The sequence below is a fragment of the Asterias rubens genome, chromosome 7, assembly GCF_902459465.1.
Source record: "Asterias rubens chromosome 7, eAstRub1.3, whole genome shotgun sequence".
Classification (NCBI taxonomy): domain Eukaryota; kingdom Metazoa; phylum Echinodermata; class Asteroidea; order Forcipulatida; family Asteriidae; genus Asterias; species Asterias rubens.
This window is the reverse complement of record NC_047068.1, coordinates 19,021,651-19,042,463: the sequence shown is the minus strand read 5'-3', so window position 1 is coordinate 19,042,463 and position 20,813 is coordinate 19,021,651. Positions and strand designations below refer to the sequence as shown.

Genomic DNA, 20,813 nt, shown 5'->3' with positions numbered 1-20,813 from the left:
CTTTCCCAGTCCCTATTATTTCCTGTTTTTTTTTTTTTTTTTTCTTTTTCACATTCAGTTTATTACTTTCCTATCCCGTATTGTTTATAAGTATTTTTTTTCCCTTTCCCGTATGCCTATTATAATATCCCCGGCCCCGTTAACTTTTTTGTCATTCCCCTGTCCCCTGTCCCACCGTGAGCCCCTTCCCTCTCCCGTCCCATATCTAACCCTAGCCTCTGTATGTGAGCCTTCGTCCCCCCGCGATCCCGTGCGTTGGCATTGGTCTTTGCTTGCCACTTTATGCCCATGTTTTCCATTTTTGTGTGGGTACCGCTAGTGGTTCTTTCACAGACCAGTTATACCCCGTTGCGGCACTTGCTAGAAATCATTGCGTACATAATCCTGCAAGTACCGTGGCAAAAAAAGGGCGGGGGGGGGGGATTGTAAGTGTAGGGACACTCTGAGTCACGACTAACCTTTTAGTGCTTTGTGAAATAAGAAACCGTACACTTGCCGTTTGGAGTTTATCGCTCAGTGAGCGTTTTATTCATTTTTATTTTGGCATCGATGCAATGCACACTTTGTAATCAGTTTTTCACTATTCTCTCGTGACCCAAATGGCCGATCGATCTCAAACTTCTACAGGTTTGTCAGTTTATGTATATGGTGGATTAAATAAAGTGCTTACACTGCCAGCAACTGTTTTATTAGCAAAAAACAATTCTAATGTTCCTTTGAACTTAAATTAAATGCAAAACTATGACAGTAAAGTTGTTCAGTAAAAATTAAAATAAAAACTGTAAACTTACTTTTCTCTACAAAATGCACATTTTAGCCTTGTTTCTATGATTTTTAAGAGAAAAGCTTGATTATATTAGTAAAAACGAGTGAAATTAATATATTTAATTTGTTGATAAGGAATGAACTCAATTTTGCCAAAACAGAACTCAGTTTGGGCTTCATTGGGCTTGGCTAAAGTGACCGGACAAACTGTAATGTGACTTACAGTAATGCAACTGACCATGGTTTTGCCATGTAAACCTAAAAAGTTAAAGTTGCTGACTATTTAAAAGTATCCTGTTGGATACTCATGTATAACAGTTGTGTGTTAAATGTAGGAAAACTTTTGCAAGTTTTTTAGTTTTGTCTTTTTTTTTTTTTAGTAATGCGACTGACCGCTTTTTACAAAGCAAAAACATCCAGAGTACAAAGCCCACAACATTTCTAATATTATCAATTCAAAGCCTTGGGTGTCAAGTACAAATCAGTCTATAAACTTAGTGGAAATAATAACTACTAGCACCCAGATCAAGAAATGACACAGAAAAGTGTAATGTGACTGACCATTGAATTGCCCATATCCTTCGTCACTCGGTAACGCTCATGATTTTATCACCCCCAGCGCAAACGAGAAAAATACGTTGAAAGGGAAATAGAGTGTGAAAATATAAATGGCCTGATCTCAAAGTCACAACAACAATATTGGCACAAAACCAGCATAAATAAAACAGGACATAATGCATAGATTGGTGAACAATTTTTATTCTGACCGAGAAACGTGCTTAGTACCAATTGGTTTTAGCCAGGATTTGGGGAAAGGTGTCACAATTTGCTGGAAATTAAATACATGACACTGACTTGTTGCGTGGAACTTGGGAATTGAACTTGTATTGTACTACTGCAAGTTCCACTGTATGGAGCGATATACTAACTTGGATCTTGAAGGCCTATGTAATACCTCAGTACATCAAACCCCCTTTTGTTACTTTTCACACTGGCAAAACACTGACAGGAAATAAAAAACATACAATCCTATACATGTAGCTGAGACTGAGAAACTAAAAATTTTACAAATATTCAAAATTGTATTACTTGGTACTTGTATATGAAACTTTTACTACAGTATGCATGTTCGTTGAAAACTGAAACTTGTAGACATAATGGAACTTTGTTTTAACTAAACAGATGTTACATGAATGATGAATTGTGTATGATACCTAGAACTTTAAAGTTACAATTGGAACATAAACAGTGCATTGCTTGCATCTTGTAAGAAATTGCACAAAACATTTCGTTTCTTGGAACTGGATATGTGGAGATAGTATGTTACTTCATGCTTTCCTAAACCATGCAAATTAGAATATAAAGTGACTCCATCTAGCTACCAACTATTTACACTAAACTTACTAGTGCCAACAAATTCTTAAAAGTCCTCACCAAAGCAAAAAGATAAGACTAGGCTATAAAAGGACTATTTCAATAAAAGCTATCCTCAGTTTACACTTATTATGATGAGAGTTGCCTGTAAACCCTCTTTGGTGTACAACCTCGAGGTTCAGGAAGTTTCATTCTGAACCAAGAAGAGGTCACCAATTATTTTCAGGACTTTTTATTTTGTTACAATCACACTTCTTTTTTAATGGGCTGTCTGCTGTCTTGGCCGAACGGTCTAGGGGTCGTTAGACTCAAAATCTATAATTCACAGAATGTGGGTTCAAATCCTGGCCTGGTCAGTCATGACACTTGTTTTCTTGAACAAGGCACTTTATTAATGGCTTCTCTCCACCCTGGAGTACAAATGGGCACTGGGAGATGGACTGGCATCCTGCCCAGGGGAAGAGGAAATTCTCAGTCGTTTAATGCCAAGGAAACCAGATTACTACCCCGTCTTTCATCTTGGTGGGTCCTGGTTCAAATCCTACTCTGGACCTTAACCTTGCATGGTAATTGGATTTTCAGTCCCACTACTTGTGTTTTCCCCACCAGTTTGATTTTCCTGCCACATCTAAAACTGAGATGTCACTTAAACCCTTTCTGTAGACATCTTCATACGTGCACCTTCATAGCTTTTATTAAGGGGTACTTTGTTTTACTATAAGATCTAAAATACAACAAACCATACTTTTTCTATCAGTTTACTCTACATCAATACAAATAACTTCCGGGACAGTCGGCCTGCTGATACATGTAGACTCTTTGAATTCCTGCTGGATTTTCATGAGTTTGTCTTTTCCATCCGGTTGGAGAAGCTCGATAGCAGTCAGTGCTAGAGCCTTGGCTTGAATCAACGTCGGGGCCTGAGCTTCAGGGCCACCTTTATCAGGAAAAATAAACCCAGTAAATATTTAGCAATCTGAAATTACACTGACTCATTATAAACGATATCTCACATCCTCCAACATCAACTGGAAGATGTAGTTAATTTTGGATGATCGAGGCAGTTAGGAATCCAACACTTACACAGTTGACTTTGGAGGATTTAGGTAGTACAAATGCACAGTTGATTGATTTTGGAGGATTCGGGTAGTAGGCCTGGGCGTCTAGTGAAATTTACTATTTGACTAGTCGCACCACAAAGTTGCGACTTCAACACTAGTCACAACTAATTTGTAATTCTCAAGATGCGTTATGGCAATGTTTGTCGCTGGCGAAATATAGTAAAATTCCAGCTAAAGGATTGAAGGATTGTGTCACTGATGTATGATTGTGTTTTGTAAGTAACATGTTGGTGTGAATAGTTGTGGGCAATGCAAATGTTCACCAAACAAGTAAACACAACTATTTTTGTAGTAGTTGTGGCAGCAAGATTAATTGAGTAGTTGAAAATGTTAGTTGCGACTCAACTTATCAATCAAAAGTTGCAACAACTACACAAGTTGCACTACTCGCCCATGCCTAGGCAGTAGGGATCCTACATACACACTAGGTTGGTTGATTTTGGAGGATTTGGGTAGTAGAAAAACATAATAAGTTCTTGATGTTCAATCACCGTTGTGACATGATGTCCAAAGGAGAATAATCTCTAGAAGGAAATGGGATCCTAGTCTGAACCCTTTAGGCCTTAGTTTAATTCATCAATATCAAACAATTACCTGCAGCCACAGCGAACTCGGGTGTGTAGGCGTCAGCGCTCTCAGTCACTGAGAACATCGGGAGGATGCAAGGTACAATATGAGACACGTTTCCAAAATGCGATGAGCCAATGCTGGTATTATCCTCTGTTAACTCGACACCGCTTTCTTGGATGTGTTTCTCATATATAGAGACAAAGCTGTCGTTGGTTACAACATTGGCGTATGACACACCAAATTTAGTTTCCACCTATCAACAAAAAAGTCAAAGTTTTGAGTAAGGAGGAATTCTAATCTGAGTCTGTTTTCTTTCATTTGTTTTTAGTTGAAGTTGATACTGCATACATTCAAGTGATGGAATCGGGCAGAAACAGTAAGTCAAACAAAACCTAAACGGCAAATAAGTAATTACATTGTAATTGGTTCTGTAGTGTACAACGTCCAAGACTGTAAACAAAGGTTTGTGCAGTATAATCTGTCTTGTGTTATGCTTTGGTTTTTATTTATTTATAAATTATTGTTAGGGGATGTTTGCGTGTTTGTGTGTTAAGATGTTTATTTGTTTTTTGGTGGTTTTTGTTGTTGCTGTTGTGGGTTTTTGTGGGGTTTTTCTTTTTTTTTTGGGGGGGGGAGGTGGTTGCAGAAAGACTTGTTAATTCTTGTAGTATTTGGAACAAACCTTGCACTCTGCTGCTTGAGCAGCTCCTTCAGCACAGGCTAAAACTTTCCGCTTGACGACGGAGAGTTTGTCTTCATCAGGAGCCTGCAGGTAGTACATCAGTTCAGACTCCTCGGGCAGAATGTTAGGGGCAGCTCCACCGTTTGTAAAAACACCTTTACAAACAAGAACATCAATATAAATATATTTTGTTGCTTGTTGAACAAAAGTTCCTTCTGAGTGGTTAATTTTATGGCGACCATAAAAGGGGAGGGGATCAACACAATTATTCATGTTATTCTTATTGGGCCATTTTTGCTAAAGTGCAAGCTTCAGGCATGATGCCAGGTTTCCAAATTGTTTATGTTATGGAGCCATGCAATAAGTTAAATGGCCTTTTGACCATGTGCGCTTTCTCTGTGGCATTAGATACTCCTCAATATGCCTCTCTTAATGCATGACGTCATATTTCTTACCCAAAATGAGTCTATGTCTGCCATCACTTGCAAGTCTGCCATCACTTGCAGTGGCGCGCCCATCGCCTCGTTTGGGGTTAGCATTGTGACGTACCTCATGCAAAAATATTATGAGAGGCGTATATATAGCTGTGTCCTGGATCAATGCACAGTGCGCAATAGGTTGAAATCTTTGTCCTTAGCAGACTCACCAAGCACCGCCCACCGGTGGCTATATCACTGGTTGTGAACATGTGAATTTGTCACAATAGTTTTGCATTGCATAATTACCGTGGATTCTGCAGTCTGGTTTAATCTGTTGCCTCATGTTAGAGATTGCCTGATAGCACATAACGGCTGCGTCCAAAGCATTGTTACCATCCCAGGGGGAAGCTGCAGCATGAGATGCTTTGCCATGAAACTTGATTTTCAGTCTAAATAAAACAAAACAAAAAGTTTACTCTCATTGATAACAAAGTAAGACCGTGTTGGAATCAGCAAATGAAATATTAAATTCATAAATTCTTGTTATATCTTTCGACAGACCAAGTACCAGACCAAAAGATAGATGTCCTCACCTTCCTGTGACCTACTAGCCAAGATCCCAAGAAGATGTTTTGAGAAGGAAACCAACCAAGTACCGAGTGCTAAGTTAATGAAACCAAAGATCCCTTGCACTAAAGGTTTTTAAAGGTAGGGTGTGGCAAAGTTGGCTCAGAACACCGCCTTTTACTCCATTCCAACTCATTGTAACCAAACTGAGGCTGGACGAGACAATAATCTGGTGCCATGTTTACGCAATGAATGTTAGCATGCATTACTGTTATGGAAACAGGGAGCATGACCAAGATGGTAACAGCGTGATAACTGTCTATAGATCTGTACCCTGTTTCATAGAGAAGCTTTTAACCCTTTAAATACCATTGTCGAGTTTACTCGACCGCGCAGTGCAAGCGCTTCCTTACCATTGTCGAGAAAACTCGACTGTGCGTTGTGTAGTCGCTCCGTCCCAATGTCGAGAAAACTCGACAGAAAAAAGCCTTGCCTCTGAGAGATTGTATTAATTTTGTTTGGCGCCCTCTGTTGTTAGGTTTTATATAGACGGGTTGCTTGTTTACCAAGCATTGCAATGGTATGTATTGTATAGGGGGTCGCAATTATGATTTTCCGAGAAAAGTACGTTTGAAGATTTCACGCTTCCGTTTTTTTTGGACAAAAATAGCTATTTATAAACCGGATTGTTCTGTAATTACAACTAAGTAACCAGATATTCTAATATCCGAATATCCGCCGACGTTGGGCGACAACTGATAGGAATGTTTTGTCTGAATTCTTATGAAACTTCTATTAAGACAGCATAAAACAGCATAAATTAAGTATTTAACTATGCTCACCTCCGTGAAGAGTTAAAACAATGACATTCTGACGTAATTTGTTCAAAGATTACGAAAGTTTTCCTTCACGTAGAGTCAATCACGATCAAAAGAAAAAGCAAATCGCCATCTTTAAATTAGATCCGGTTATTTTTATGAATGAACCGAGTGACACTGTCTAAAACTGATATCAATCCGCCCATAAGATCTCATTCACAAACGAACAGCGCCCTCTAGCTGCAAAAAAAAGATATTTTAAATATTTTTTTATTTTGTTTAATAGCGCCCTCTAGCGGCGAAAAAAACTATTCGAATATCCGGTTAATTTCGGATAGTTGGCCAGGGGTATCCGAATATCAAAATTTCACTATTCGCCCAGCACTAGTTGGTTAGACACTGCTCTAGAATTGCAAGGGTCGTGGGTTCGAATCCCACCCAAGTAACATGCCTGTGCTATTTTTTGACAGGACTCAGGAAAGTACTGAGTATACAGTGCTAACACACATCGGTGTATGGGTAAAAAACAAAACTAATAAGTTGTTTCTGGTTTACACAGCAGGCATTTTTGCGAGTTACTGTGACTAAGTTCACTTCTGAGGTATTCTTGGTTTCATCACCAGATATGTTTTATAAAGAGAAACATTCCATTTTATAACCATGTAATTCAAATGGCATAGAACTGCTCAAAGGTGAAGTATTTGTTCATCCTTACTCTGTTTTTGCCAGAAAAGTCTTGCGTGAAATATTGTATCTGGAAGGATGCGCCATCATAACAACAGTGATGTCATCGAATGCATTAGGCTGCATAAAGAGTGTTTCAACGTCACCCCCATCCTGGGCTGGTGTTCCCAACACAGTCACCTGTAGAGGCAAAAAGGGATTCAAAAACAGTTTCTCATTTGTTTCAGTCACCTAATAATAAAAACAACTTCTTATTTAGCGCTCAAGCAATAACCATCTCTATACACTTAACATTGTGCCCTGGTCATTGGGCCAATAACATTCCTTTAATCTCTCTCAGCTCCCTGTGGAGTAGGGGCAACTGTAGTGCTGCATAGGCTTTTTCATACACAATATCAACCTCTACACTCGCAGGTACCTATTTAAAACCCTGGGTAAAGAGAAGCAATTAAAGTAAAGTTTCTTGCTCAAGGACACAAGTGTCATGACCGAGATTCGAACCCACACTCCGATGACATAACCATCAGAACTTGAATTTGATGCTCTTCGACACCTTACTTGCCAGTGGAACCATTCTGTTTGCCTTTTGACTACAGCTTCTGAGTAGATCTGAAGACTCAATTCTTTTAATAAATTATAATATATATTGGCATGAAGTTTGATTTCATAAAAGATCTGAATGGGCTGTGGCTTACAAGTGACTTTGGAGCTTTATGGCTGAGTGGTCTAGTACACAGTGACCATGGGATGTAAAGCCTAAGGCCGTGTCCGAAACAACGACTTCGGCTACAGCTACGTCTAGATCAGCCCGTCTACCAGTGTTGAAGAATAGGCAGACGCGCGAGATCTAGCCGTAGCTGTAGCCGAAGTCGCCGTTTCGGACACGGCCTTAGTTATTTTTATTTTACAGTTCTTATTAAACTTAACATGGAAGATTAGGAGTTTACCTCAGTGTTTCTGATTGGTTAGCATCACCCTTATCAACAGATTTCCCAGTGTCACAGTGATTAAGTTGCTTTTGAGGCCGCTTTAATTTTTATGACCAGAATAAATTAATTATATAACTAGCACTTTCCTGTTTTGAGAATTTGTGCTGGTCCTCAGTTGTTTCACGTTGTGTTTGAGCAGTGACTGCTGTTAGGCAGTTGGTGTTAAGGGAGATTATGCAGACATAAAGTTACAAATATATAGCATTGTTTGTTTGATCACTGTTTCTACTTACCTTCCCATATTTATTTCCATTTGCCTCCAATGCTGCTTTGATGGCCAACCCAGCAGCGACTCCACACTCTGCAATAAGGTTTTGACCACAAGCATGGCCAAACCCGGGCAGTACATCATCACAGTAATTACCACAAGCACGGTCAATCGTGTCAATCCCACGCTGGGGATCAAACTCACAGATCACACACACATTAGGACCTGCATCATCGCATCCAAATGTCGCCCTGGCAATTAAAGTGTGGAAAAACTTTTCTCTTCATCTTTATGAATCAATCAATCAATCCAAGGTCATTTGTAAAGTGGCAAAATCAAAAGTTTTGTTCTACATTTAAGGCGCTGAATCATCTTTGAATAATTAAAGTGGCCTTTTAGCATGCATATCCGACACTCAGTGATGCTCAAGGCGCTTCAACATGTATTTTTCTGCAAGGTCTGGGGACTAGCATTTGAAATATGAGACCTCTTGCATAGCTTACAAGGTGATGTGGCGCAATATGCTTCCAATCAAACCAGGAACACCGGGGCACACCCCATCTTTTTGTGATAAGTGCAATGGGTTCTTTTAAGTGTGTTATACACAACACACAGGACCAAGAGCTTTACGTCCCATCCAAAGGTGGAAGCATTATGGTAAGCGTCTTGCTTAAGGACACATGTGTCATGACTGGGACTCGAACCCACAGTCTGCAGAAACACCAGAGCTTGAGTCAAGTGCTCTTAACCGCTAGGTTATGAATGAAGTAAATGTCATGTGGAATTTCACCTGAAGGCCTTGTCAAGAACAAAGCTATGCTCGATGTTGAACTCTTCTTCCTCCAAGAAGTCTGTGATGATGTCATAAGGGTGGTGCTCAGCGAAGGTTACCTTAGACGGCTGTGGGGAGATGTTCTGACTAAGACTGTATAAGTCTTCGGCTGATGCATCAATCTTGGCCTTGGCTGCTTCTGTCATACTGATTGATTCTTGGGGTGGGTTTTCCGCTGAGGACCTCTTAAGGAGCTGCCTGCAAACAAAGAATATTCACAAGTTCCATAGACGTGTATGTCATGTTGTGGAAAACAATGGATAAAGTAACGTTGATTGAATTGTTTTGTACAGCATTTGTATTATATATTTAGTTTGCGTTAACACCATGTGTGGATCTACTTGCCAGGTAGAATTTGTTTTTAGAGAACTGTCTTGCTTAATTCTACTACCGCGGAGTACATTAGATTGTTCGGGTGCTCGGGAGACTTCTCAGTTCTGAAAAGAACTGTCCTGCCTCAAATCCTATATTTGTATCATAGTTACAAACTTGTCTATGCCTTGATTGAAGGTGATGTTTGTATAATCTTTATTGCAGCTTAATTGCATGGCTCTAAACATTTTTAATACAATACACTGTAGTACATGATTGGTTAACAAGGTTGACCAATAAGGATTTGTTTAAACAAACTTTCAACCAAATGGAGCTGATGTCTCAAGTAGTGGATTGCTTGGCTGGATCCAAGTTTGCTATTTAAAGGAACACGTTGCCTTAGATCGGACGAGTTGGTCTATAAAAAGCATTTGTAACCGTTTGTTATAAAATGCATATGGATAGAAAGATCTTTTAAAAGTAGAATACAATGATCCACACAAATTTGCCTCAAAATTGCGAGGTTTTCCTTTTCACTAACACGGTCGGCGAACTAACACGGTCGGCCATTTATGGGAGTCAAAAATTTGACTCCCATAAATGGCCGACAGTGTTAGTCGACGAGGTAAAAGGAAACCGTGCATTTTCGAGGCATGTTTGTGTGGATCATTGTATTCTACTTTTACAACACCTTTCTACCCATATGCATTTTATAACAAACGCTTACAAACGCTTTTAAAAGACCAACTCGACCGATCCAAAGGCAACGTGTTCCTTTAATCACGGCTTGTGTTTTTTCTTTGTGTTTGGCTTCTGGCTCCTTTCGAGGAGAGTTCCTATTCTGCCATTTTAGCATCGCATGATTGGCGTTATGTTTCGCGCTTCGAGCTGTTTGTGCCGTAATTGGCATATATCCAATATTATGCATGAGTCTAAATGCTGTTGCTAATTAAATGGATCTGAGTATCTCTACTGGTCATTTCCTTAGAGAAATACATACCAGTGGTGTTCAAACCTATCTGTACTATCTACATTAGATTACAATGCATGTAAATCAAACTAGGTGTCCGTCCTTCTAGAAATTACTAGCCCAGTTGCTAAAGGCAGTCTATATATACTGTTTATGGTTTATTTGAAACACAAGTATTATTCTTTATCGCCTATGGAAAGGCACTTAAATAAATGATTAGTTTCCACTTTAAACCATAAAGACAGGCCTGCTTCATGGAGGCAACAAAGGCGATTGCCTCCATGCCCCTAGCCATTGCCTCTGTGCCCTTGAAATGCTCGAATAGAAATTTACAATTTCCTCATCTATAGTGTGCCTCTAATGAAGGAGAAAATGCCTTGGTGCCCTAGCCCTTTCATAAACAAAGCATGTAGACCTGTAAAGCAGCAACACTCTTAAAGGAACATATGCATTAAAGGGGTGCATCCCACTATATAAACAGTGACTAAAGTAAAGGCAGTGGACACTATTAGTAATTACTCAAAATTATTGTTAGCATGAAAACTTCATGGTAACATGCAATGAAGAGCCGTTGATAGTATAAAGCATTGTAAAGTAACATAGTTTTTCAGAAAGGAAGACATTTTCCACTAAAATATTTTAATTCGATTTTGAGACATCAGAATTAGATTTTGAGGTCCCGAAATCAAGCATCTAAAAGCACACAACTTCGTATGACAATGGTGTTTTTTTTTGCTAATATTCTCTCGCAACTTCAATGACCAATTAAGTTCAAACTTCTACAGGTGTGTTATTTTGTGCATAACGTTGAGATACACCAAGTGAGAAGACTGGTCTTTGACAATTACCAAAAGTGTAAAGTGTCTTTAACATTTAATTGAAATTAAGGTAATGAGGTTGAAATACTGGCCATCTGTTTACTTCAAAATTCTGTTTCATTGAACTGATTACCCTGCATCTCTACCAATACATTGTACCGTATAAACTTTGCTTGTACAGTGCCATGAGCGTCATACCTGACAGACCTGAGCGCTCTATAAGAGGCCACTATTATTATCTTTATTCTTACCTCCAGCGACTTGGTGTAGGAGCTCCAGCTTGTCCCATCTTGTCACTCTTCAGATCTTTACAACGTAAACACTCAGCCTTCTTAAAATCCAAGTAATGAAGATCTCACGGCCATACATTTACATCCACCTCATTTCAGTTAAAACATATACTTACATATGAACAATTCACAAGCATTGGTTTCTAATATTTGAGGGTAGTGTTACAGCGATCATTAAAGTTTATGATGCAGATAAAATTATAAATAGACCCTGGATAAATGTTGAATTCGTGGACATGCAGGTAATGCACCTGACCTTTTTCTATGCATGAACATTTACTTTTTAACAAGTAAATACAACGCTAAAAAAATTGTAAAATTACTTCAGAAGTGCTAGACTTACGCGCTGAATCAGGTATAAAAAACCTTTAATTGTATCAAACTTTCAAAAGACAACTTTCAAATGAAAAAGGCAGAATGCTCTTGAATTTCATAGAGTGCTCAGTGACAGAGGGTTTTGAAGTTTTTGCTAGCCCCATAAAGACACATGCATCAAATATTGTCAATACATAATTGCACTGCCTTCATGCAGGTCTCAAAGTAACAGTGCAAAAAAAAAACACAAGTTTTCCTAAGTTTTAGAAGTGAAATATCAATAATTTTACATATGGGTAAAACTAAAATGAACATTCTTTATCCTCAAAGCAAATTTAACATCTATTAAATAAGTTTTACAGTTCTGGAGTTTCTTGCGTTACAGAAACTGTCCTTGTTGCTGTTTTTGAACAAATAATTGCTCCTACGAGCTACAAATGATATGTACCTAGATATATCATTATGGTCTGTAATATTAGTTCTTATTTCATTTTATTTGGTAGCGCTGGACCTTATAAGACGGAGTCAAAGATGGTGGTACCCATTACTGCATGGCTGTGTGATTTTAGATTAATTTATTTGATTTAATTTATTTTTATTTGTACATAGACACAGTGATACATGTTCATGTTCAGTTTCTGTCTTTTAGTATTTTTCACAATAAATATTCTGCGAATTTAGTTGCCAACTTTGTATGTCCAAATCGTCTCGTTGAGGATTCGTTAAACCATAGAGCAAGAAACAGCTAACAACAGACCTGATTCTTCACGGAGGCAACAAATGTGATTACCTCCATGCCCCCTGGCCATTGCCTTGAGGCCCTTGAAATGCTCCAGTAGAAAATTACAATATCCTCATTAGGTGCCCTTTATAATGGCGCCCTTGCCCTTTCAAAAACAAAGCATACAGGACTGTAACAACAAACCATTTTGGAGATATTGTGGTTGGGTGTTTACAGACAAATTTACCTGAACCTAAAAACTTGATATACAGTTTTGTGCGCACTATATATAACAAGCAACTATTAGTATTGTTATTGATATTATTATACAAACTGCAGACACAAATTTGCTGCCAGCTCAATCCACTACCTGAAAATTTAATGCACAGTTTTCCATATATAGACAAAGACAAAGTCTGTCACAATTATGCTGGTACTGTATTTGCAGATGTTAGAATCGAATTCCGGTGGGGTGAACTCTAAAAAAAAATTTAACATTATGAAGATGTATTGAAATTCAAGACACATGTAGTTTAACATCCATACCCAAGCTGATGTGGGGGTTTCGTGTTTTCTTTTTGTTGGGTAAAAAAATATTGGATGCTTTAAGATTTTGGGTATGATAAATTGCTTTAAATAAAATTTGCATCTTGTGTTTTGTTTGGACACAATATCATGCTTGGGTAATGGAGTAATGGAATAATGACAGGGTAGGGTTGTTAGATAGAATTAGTTATGTGTACATCAAAATCCACCAGTGAATATTATGTTAAGTATGCCTGGTAATTTGTGATCAATCAAAATCAGGTAATATTAGTCAATCTGGAACTTCAGCATAGTGACAATTATTAAAAAAGAAGAAAGATAAAAGTACATTTTTGAAGTCTCCCTCTAGTAAAAGCCTAATTTATTAAAATTGACAAATAGCCGGTTTATTACTTATATTTGACTTGAAAATGCGCTACCACTTAAGGTGATCCTATGGCTGTTGCTAACCAGTTGTATCGTGATCGTAAACTTGGATGTGATCCCTGGCTACATGGAAGTCCAAATTTGCATGGCTTCTAATTGGCACCACTTCTAGTTGGCACCCTGAACAAAGATTTTAACAAAGTAGGGAGACCGCCAACATAGGGCTAGAAAGCTCATTTGGTAGAGAGCCAGTACATTAATCTGGAGGCTACATAACAGGTTCAATTCCTGCTCTGCTCAATGTTCCTCTATTCAACCCAAATTTATTTAAAATATACCAATGATTGTCAATGCCTTTTATATTGAAGTTCTTTGATATTAAGTGATCTTGTTAAAGTACCTCAGAATTACAATAGTTTAAAATTTATTTCTCTCTTATATTTTTCAGGTTATAAGGAATCCGTGACACTGGCTTCTCGCATGAAAGACATCTTTCAAAAATGGCAACAGTATTGAGATATCGTCGGCTACTTCACCAGACATGCAGAGTTGCTCCTCAGTCACAAGTAGCCAAGTCCAGACAACTCTACAACATCAATAGTAAAAGAGATTACATCAAGTGCCAAAGCAAAGTAACTGGGAACATGGATGAAGGGCCATTTAATGGAGCCGTCCGAACAGCAACCAATAAGACTGCCCCTGTCTGCATTGTCAGCTACTGGCTTACATGATTACGAACTTTGGAGGAAGCAAGTCAAGCTAGAAGTCCCTGAGTATTTCAACTTTGCTAGTGTTGTGTTGGATCAATGAGCAAGACAGAAACAGGTAATCCAACCCTAACCATTTAAGGAAATGGTTCTTCCCTTAGGTAATCACAATCTCATATTTTGCTTTAAAAGTATTTGGAAAATTATTAATAGTTCCCAATTTTGTTTTGTTAGGTGTACTGAAGGTAAAGTTTCCTTTTGTGGTTGATTTCACAAAGAGTTAGTAGTCCTAATTTAGGACTAGTCATAGGAGATATATCAAACATATGGCAAGTCCTAAGTTAGGATGAGTAACTCGTCCTAACTCGAGATAAGACTAGTCTTAACTCTTTGTGAAATCCACCCCTTAAAACAAATATTGGCAAAATAAAGAGAAGTCCCAGTTTGTCTAGTAGTTGCAAACCAAGGACTTATAACAAAATGGGCTCTTTTGGTGGTTTTCTGTCATGAAGAAACTGATGGAAACAAATGTATTATTCGTGTATTGACAGATATTGGAGTAATCAAAATAAAGAAACAACAATATGTACTGGCACACAGTGAGGTGCTCTTTCAGGTGCTTTTCTTCATAATTCTTTTACAGGTGTCCATTAGAAAATGCACTTTGGCAATTTCTTTGGTTCATTTCTAGTGGTCCCTATAGTATCTGGAAGAGACTGAAGATGAGCAGAGTATACTGTTTGAAGCGTTGAGACCACGCCAGCTCTTTTCAGAGCAAACAGTCCCTCAAAAGAGATGTCATACATTGCTGTATCTTAATTTTTTTTTTTTACCTATTAATCGATGTGTGTTAGCACTGTACACACAGTACTTTTCTGAGTCTTGTGAAAACATATCACAGGCATGTAACTTGGGTGGGATATGTATAGTGCCTGTGATATTTTTTCACAGGACTTGGGAAAGTAATGAGTATACAGTGCTAACACACATAGGTGTATGGGTAAAACAACCAATAATTCTTTATCCCGATGCAAATTAAACATCTCTTATAATGTTGTATCTGCAAGTCTACTATTTAGTATTTATAGTTATTCTTCACACCATGCAGTAAATTTAATTACTGTAGCTTGCAAGCCTGAGAAAACCTGCAAACATTTTTTTTTCTTAATAAAAATCACATAATTTTCATCATTTTCTTTAAAATAACATTTAGTTTGTTTCTATTTTTGTTTCTGATCAACCAGGCAAAGATCACCCACTCCTCATATCAAGTGCAAGACCCATCACGAGATCAAAATAAGCTCTTCAAGATAATTGGTAAGTTGTTGCTCAAACCTAAAACCTGGATTTCAGATTTCCGCTCATCATTATTTCATCAGTCCCTTACGATGTGGCGCAGACAATGTTGAAGGGTAGGACAGTAGGAGGGTTGACTATTCAAAGAATATACATTCCAATGATTATATCATACTGTCGGCTGGTCTTGTTTAACATTGAATTGTAGGACAGTAGGAGTATTGACTGTTTACTTTTCATGCTTTCAGCACATGATAGCATACTGCAAGCTGGTATGGTTTAATATTGAATGGAAGGACAGTTGGAGGGTTGACTGTTTGCTGTGTTTGCATTCAGCACATGATGTCATACTGCAAGCTGGGATGATTTATTATTGAATGGTAGGACAGTTTGAGGGTTGACTGTTTATTGAGTATGCATTCAGCTCATGATATCATACTGCAAGCTGGTATGGTTAAATATTGAATGGTAGGACAGTAGGAGGGTTGACTGTTTATTGAGTACGGTTCAGCTCATGATATCATACTGCAAGCTGGTATGGGTAAATATTGAATGGTAGGACATCAGGAGGGTTGACTGTTTACTGTGTATGCATTCAGCACATGATGTCATACTGCAGGGTGGTATGGTTTAATATTGAATGGTAGCACAGTAGGAGGGTTGACTGTGTGCTGTGTATCCATTCAGCACATGATGTCATACTGCAGGGTGGTATGGTTTAATATTGAATGGTAGGACAGTAGGAGGGTTGACTGTTTACTGAGTATGCATTCAGCTCATGATATCAAACTGCAAGCTGGTATGGTTAAATATTGAATGGTAGGACAGTAGGAGGGTTGACTGTTTATTGAGTATGCATTCAGCTCATGATATCATACTGCAAGCTGGTATGGTTAAATATTGAATGGTAGGACAATATGAGGGTTGACTGTTTATTGAGTATGTATTCAGCTCATGATATCATACTGCAAGCTGGTATGGTTAAATATTGAATGGTAGGACAGTATGAGGGATGACTGTTTACTGTGTATGCATTCAGCACATGATGTCATACTGCAGGGTGGTATGGTTAAATATTGAATGGTAGGACAGTATGAGGGTTGACTGTTTATTGAGTATGTGTTCAGCTCATGATATCATACTGCAAGCTGGTATGGTTAAATATTGAATGGTAGGACAGTAGGAGGGTTGACTGTTTATTGAGTATGCATTCAGCTCATGATATCATACTGCAAGCTGGTATGGTTAAATATTGAATTGTAGGACAGTATGAGGGTTGACTGTTTATTGAGTATGTATTCAGCTCATGATATCATACTGCAAGCTGGTATGGTTAAATATTGAATTGTAGGACAGTAGGAGGTTGACTGTTTACTGTGTATGCATTCAGCACATGATGTCATACTGCAGGGTGGTATGGTTAAATATTGAACGGAAGGACAGTATGAGGGTTGACTGTTTATTGAGTATGCATTCAGCTCATGATATCATACTGCAAGCTGGTATGGTTAAATATTGAATGGTAGGACAATATGAGGGTTGACTGTTTATTGAGTATGTATTCAGCTCATGATATCATACTGCAAGCTGGTATGGTTAAATATTGAATGGTAGGACAGTATGAGGGTTGACTGTTTACTGTGTATGCATTCAGCACATGATGTCATACTGCAGGGTGGTATGGTTAAATATTGAATGGTTAAATATTGAATGGTAGCACAGTAGGAGGGTTGACTGTTTGCTGTGTATCCATTCAGCACATGATGTCATACTGCAGGGTGGTATGGTTTAATATTGAATGGTAGGACAGTAGGAGGGTAGACTGTTTACTGAGTATGCATTCAGCTCATGATATCATACTGCAGGGTGGTATGGTTTAATATTGAATGGTAGGACAGTAGGAGGGTTGACTGTTTATTGAGTATGCATTCAGCTCATGATATCAAACTGCAAGCTGATATGGTTAAATATTGAATGGTAGGACAGTAGGAGGGTTGACTGTTTTTTGAGTATGCATTCAGCTCATGATATCATACTGCAGGCTGGTATGGTTTAATATTGAATGGTAGGACAGTAGGAGGGTTGACTGTTTATTGAGTATGCATTCAGCTCATGATATCATACTGCAAGCTGGCAGGTTAAATATTGAATGGTAGGACAGTATGAGGGTTGACTATTTGCTGTGTATGCATTCAGCACGTGATGTCATACTGCAAGCTGGTATGGTTAAATATTGAATGGAAGGACAGTGGGAGGGTTGACTGTTTATTGAGTATGCATTCAGCTCATGATATCATACTGCAGGCTGGTATGGTTTAATATTGAATGGTAGGACAGTAGGAGGGTTGACTGTTTATTGAGTATGCATTCAGCTCATGATATCATACTGCAAGCTGGTATGGTTAAATATTGAATGGTAGGACAGTATGAGGGTTGACTATTTGCTGTGTATGCATTCAGCACATGATGTCATACTGCAGGGTGGTATGGTTTAATATTGATTGGTAGCACAGTAGGAGGGTTGACTGTTTACTGAGTATGCATTCAGCACATGATGTCATACTGCAGGGTGGTATGGTTTAATTTTGAATGGAAGGACAGTAGGAGGGTTGACTGTTTACTGAGTATGCATTCAGCACATGATATCATACTGCAAGCTGGTATGATTTAATATTGAATGGTAGGTAGAAGAAGGGTTGACTGGTTTACTTTTCATGCTTTCAGCACACGATAGCTAGCATACTGCGAGCTGGTAAGGTTTATATTGAATGGTAGGATAGTAGGAGGGTTGACTGTATATTGAGTATGCATTCAGCACATGATAGCATACTGCCAGCTGGTATGGTTTAATATTGAATGGAAGGACAGTAGGAGGGTTGACTGTTTGCTGAGTGTGCATTCAGCTCATGATATCAAACTGCAAGCTGGTATGGTTTAATATTGAATGGTAGGACAGTATGAGGGTTGACTGTTTACTGTGTATGCATTCAGCATATGATATCATACTGCAAGCTGGTATGGTTTAATATTGAATGGAAAGACAGTAGGAGGGTTGACTGTTTACACTGAGTATGCATTCAGCACATGATATCATACTGCAGGGTGGTATGATTTCATATTGAATCGTAGGACAGTATGAGGGTTGACTGTTTACTTTTCATGCTTCAGCACATGATATCGTACTGGAAGCTGGTATGGTTTAATATAGAATGGTAGGACAGTAGGAGGGTTGACTGTTTGCTGTGTATGCATTCAGCTCATGATATCATACTGCAAGCTGGTATGGTTTAATATAAAATGGTAGGACAGTATGAGGGTTTACTGTCTACTGAGTATGCATTCAGCATATTATATCAAACTTCAGGGTGGTATGATTTAATATTGAATGGTAGGACAGTAGGAGGGTTGACTTTTTATGTTTCATGCTTTCAGCACATGATAGCATTCTGCAGGCTGGTATGGTTTAATATTGAATGGTAGGACAGTAGGAGGGTTGACTGTTTGCTGTGTTTGCATTCAGCACATGATGTCATACTGCAGGGTGGTATGATTTAGTATTGAATGGTATAACAGTACGAGGGTTGACTGTTCAAAGAATTTGCATTCAGCTGACCATATCCTACTGTAGGCTGGTCTGGTTTAATATTGAATTAGGAGGGTTTGATTTTTTTTGCTGTAGACTTTTGCAGGAATTCTTCAGGTGGTTTGCATGTTTTACAATAACTGAGACATGGGATAACACAGACATTATGCAAATGTACTCTTGCTGTGACACAAGTCAAAAAGGAAAAATATCTTAAGAGTTCTTAATCTTTCATATTTGTTTTTCTTCAGACACCTGTTCAGCCATTCCAGCTGAGATTGTACAACAAACACCAAGACATGAAACAGCTTTTGTGACAACAGAGCAACTTTCCACACTTGCTCACAATCTTGGACCATGGAATGAGCTGGCTATAAATCTGGGTATGTCTCGAGGAGATATTTACAAACTGAAAGAAGAACACAAAAACGACCAATGGGCTCAGGTTTTCTACATGCTAGACAAATGGAGCAAGAAGGAATGTCCAAAGGCTAATGTTGGATTATTACATATGAATTTCTGTGGGACAAAAACTATTGATAAAGACATGTATGCCTTTCTGTTGGAATAGACATGCATGGGGAATTGTCAAACTCCAATAAATCAGACTGCTTGGTAACAGGTATGAAACTTCACAGACAGGGCTGGGAGCAAAACCCTCTAAATTATTAATAATAATAATCTTAATATGTGTTACATTAAAACTTACTTGGTAACGAGCAATGGAGAGCTGTTGATAGTACAAAACCTTTTGAGAAACAGCTTCCTCTGAAGTAACAAAGTTTTTGAAAATGAGGTAATGTCTTACTCAAACAATAAAAGACTTCAGCTGAAGCCATTTATTATGCTTCTGAAAGCACACAGGGACCAATTGAGTAAATATTTCACAGAATTGTTATGTGATGCAAAATGTTAGTTTGGATACACCAAATGAAAATACTGGTCTTTGACAATTACTGATTGTGTCCAGTGCCTTTAACATCATGCTTTTAATGGGATTGTCTTGTATCGTGTTGTCAGGGAGTAAAAGCGAACGGACATTAACAAACACATAGTTCCCTCGATTTTGATGATGGGATCAGGAAAATGTGGCACTGTTGAAAAGATGGCCCTCTGGCACTTGTGTCTTTGGCAATACACTAAACAAATTCCTCTTTTTAAAAGACAAATGAAGTTCAGTATTAAAGGCACTGGACACTATTAGAAATTACTCAAAATAATTTTTACATAATAACCTTCTTGGTAAAGAGCAATGGAGAGCTGTTGATAGGATAAAACATTGTGAGAAACATCTCCCTCTGAAGTAAGTTTTTGAGAAAGGTAATTTCCCACTCAAATAATTATAGACTTCAACTGAAGCCTTTTTTTATGAATCTGAAAGCAAACAAAGAAATGGAACAAGGGTGTCTTTCTTTCATTATTCACTTGCAAATTTGATGACCAATTGAGGCAACATTTTCACAGGTTCGTTATCTTATGCATATCTTGGGATACATCAAGTGAAATACTGATCAAATAAAAGAAAATTAATGAAAATGCAGATCACCTCAAAAAATTAACATTTGAGCTGATCAATCATAAAAATTGATTATGTAGCAACCCAATCAATCATAAAAATTGATTATGTAGCAACCCTAAAACTGTTTTTTACTGTTTCATATATTTAGTTCTTTTTAGTGAATGATATGCATTATGCAGTACATATTTTACCGTAAAATTTATCTTAAATACTAAGCAATATTGTATATCTGTTTACTTGAAGTAATTCAGATTGAGATTTTAAAGAATAAGGTCCTGTAATCAATAAAAAGGTTCACTTGGAAGTATTGGTAGAGATCTGTCATCAATGATTAAGTTTTA

General features: G+C 38.0%; 2 protein-coding genes across 2 annotated transcripts; one reads left to right on the top strand and one right to left on the bottom strand.

The window, feature by feature from the left end:
* Positions 1 to 1,208: 1,208 nt before the first annotated feature.
* Positions 1,209 to 11,518, bottom strand: LOC117292794 (peptidase M20 domain-containing protein 2-like). The gene is made up of 8 exons (XM_033774954.1): positions 11,381 to 11,518; positions 8,988 to 9,227; positions 8,223 to 8,448; positions 7,032 to 7,180; positions 5,238 to 5,380; positions 4,513 to 4,667; positions 3,855 to 4,083; positions 1,209 to 3,076 (listed from the first exon to the last, which is right to left on the bottom strand). Exons 1-8 carry the CDS (start codon positions 11,416 to 11,418, stop codon positions 2,898 to 2,900), a joined length of 1,359 nt encoding a protein of 452 aa, XP_033630845.1. The 5' UTR covers positions 11,419 to 11,518; the 3' UTR covers positions 1,209 to 2,897.
* A 137-nt stretch (positions 11,519 to 11,655) lies between these two features.
* On the top strand, positions 11,656 to 19,691 carry LOC117292860. The gene is made up of 5 exons (XM_033775029.1): positions 11,656 to 11,661; positions 12,089 to 12,164; positions 14,179 to 14,192; positions 15,319 to 15,391; positions 19,205 to 19,691. The coding sequence occupies exons 1-5, from the start codon at positions 11,656 to 11,658 to the stop codon at positions 19,522 to 19,524; spliced, it is 489 nt and encodes a 162-aa protein (XP_033630920.1). The 3' UTR covers positions 19,525 to 19,691.
* Positions 19,692 to 20,813: the final 1,122 nt, after the last annotated feature.

Excerpts from the sequence above, each read along its gene's own strand:
- LOC117292794 (XM_033774954.1), bottom strand. The coding sequence starts at position 11,418 with ATGGGACAAGCTGGAGCTCCTACACCAAGTCGCTGGAG. Across the intron at positions 4,668-5,237 it reads ACCAGACTGCAGAATCCACG|GTGTTTTTACAAACGGTGGA; the intron begins GTAATTATGCAA and ends TTGTTTGTAAAG. Across the intron at positions 4,084-4,512 it reads CTCAAGCAGCAGAGTGCAAG|GTGGAAACTAAATTTGGTGT; the intron begins GTTTGTTCCAAA and ends TTTTGTTGATAG.
- LOC117292860 (XM_033775029.1), top strand. Across the intron at positions 15,392-19,204 it reads TAAGCTCTTCAAGATAATTG|ACACCTGTTCAGCCATTCCA; the intron begins GTAAGTTGTTGC and ends GTTTTTCTTCAG.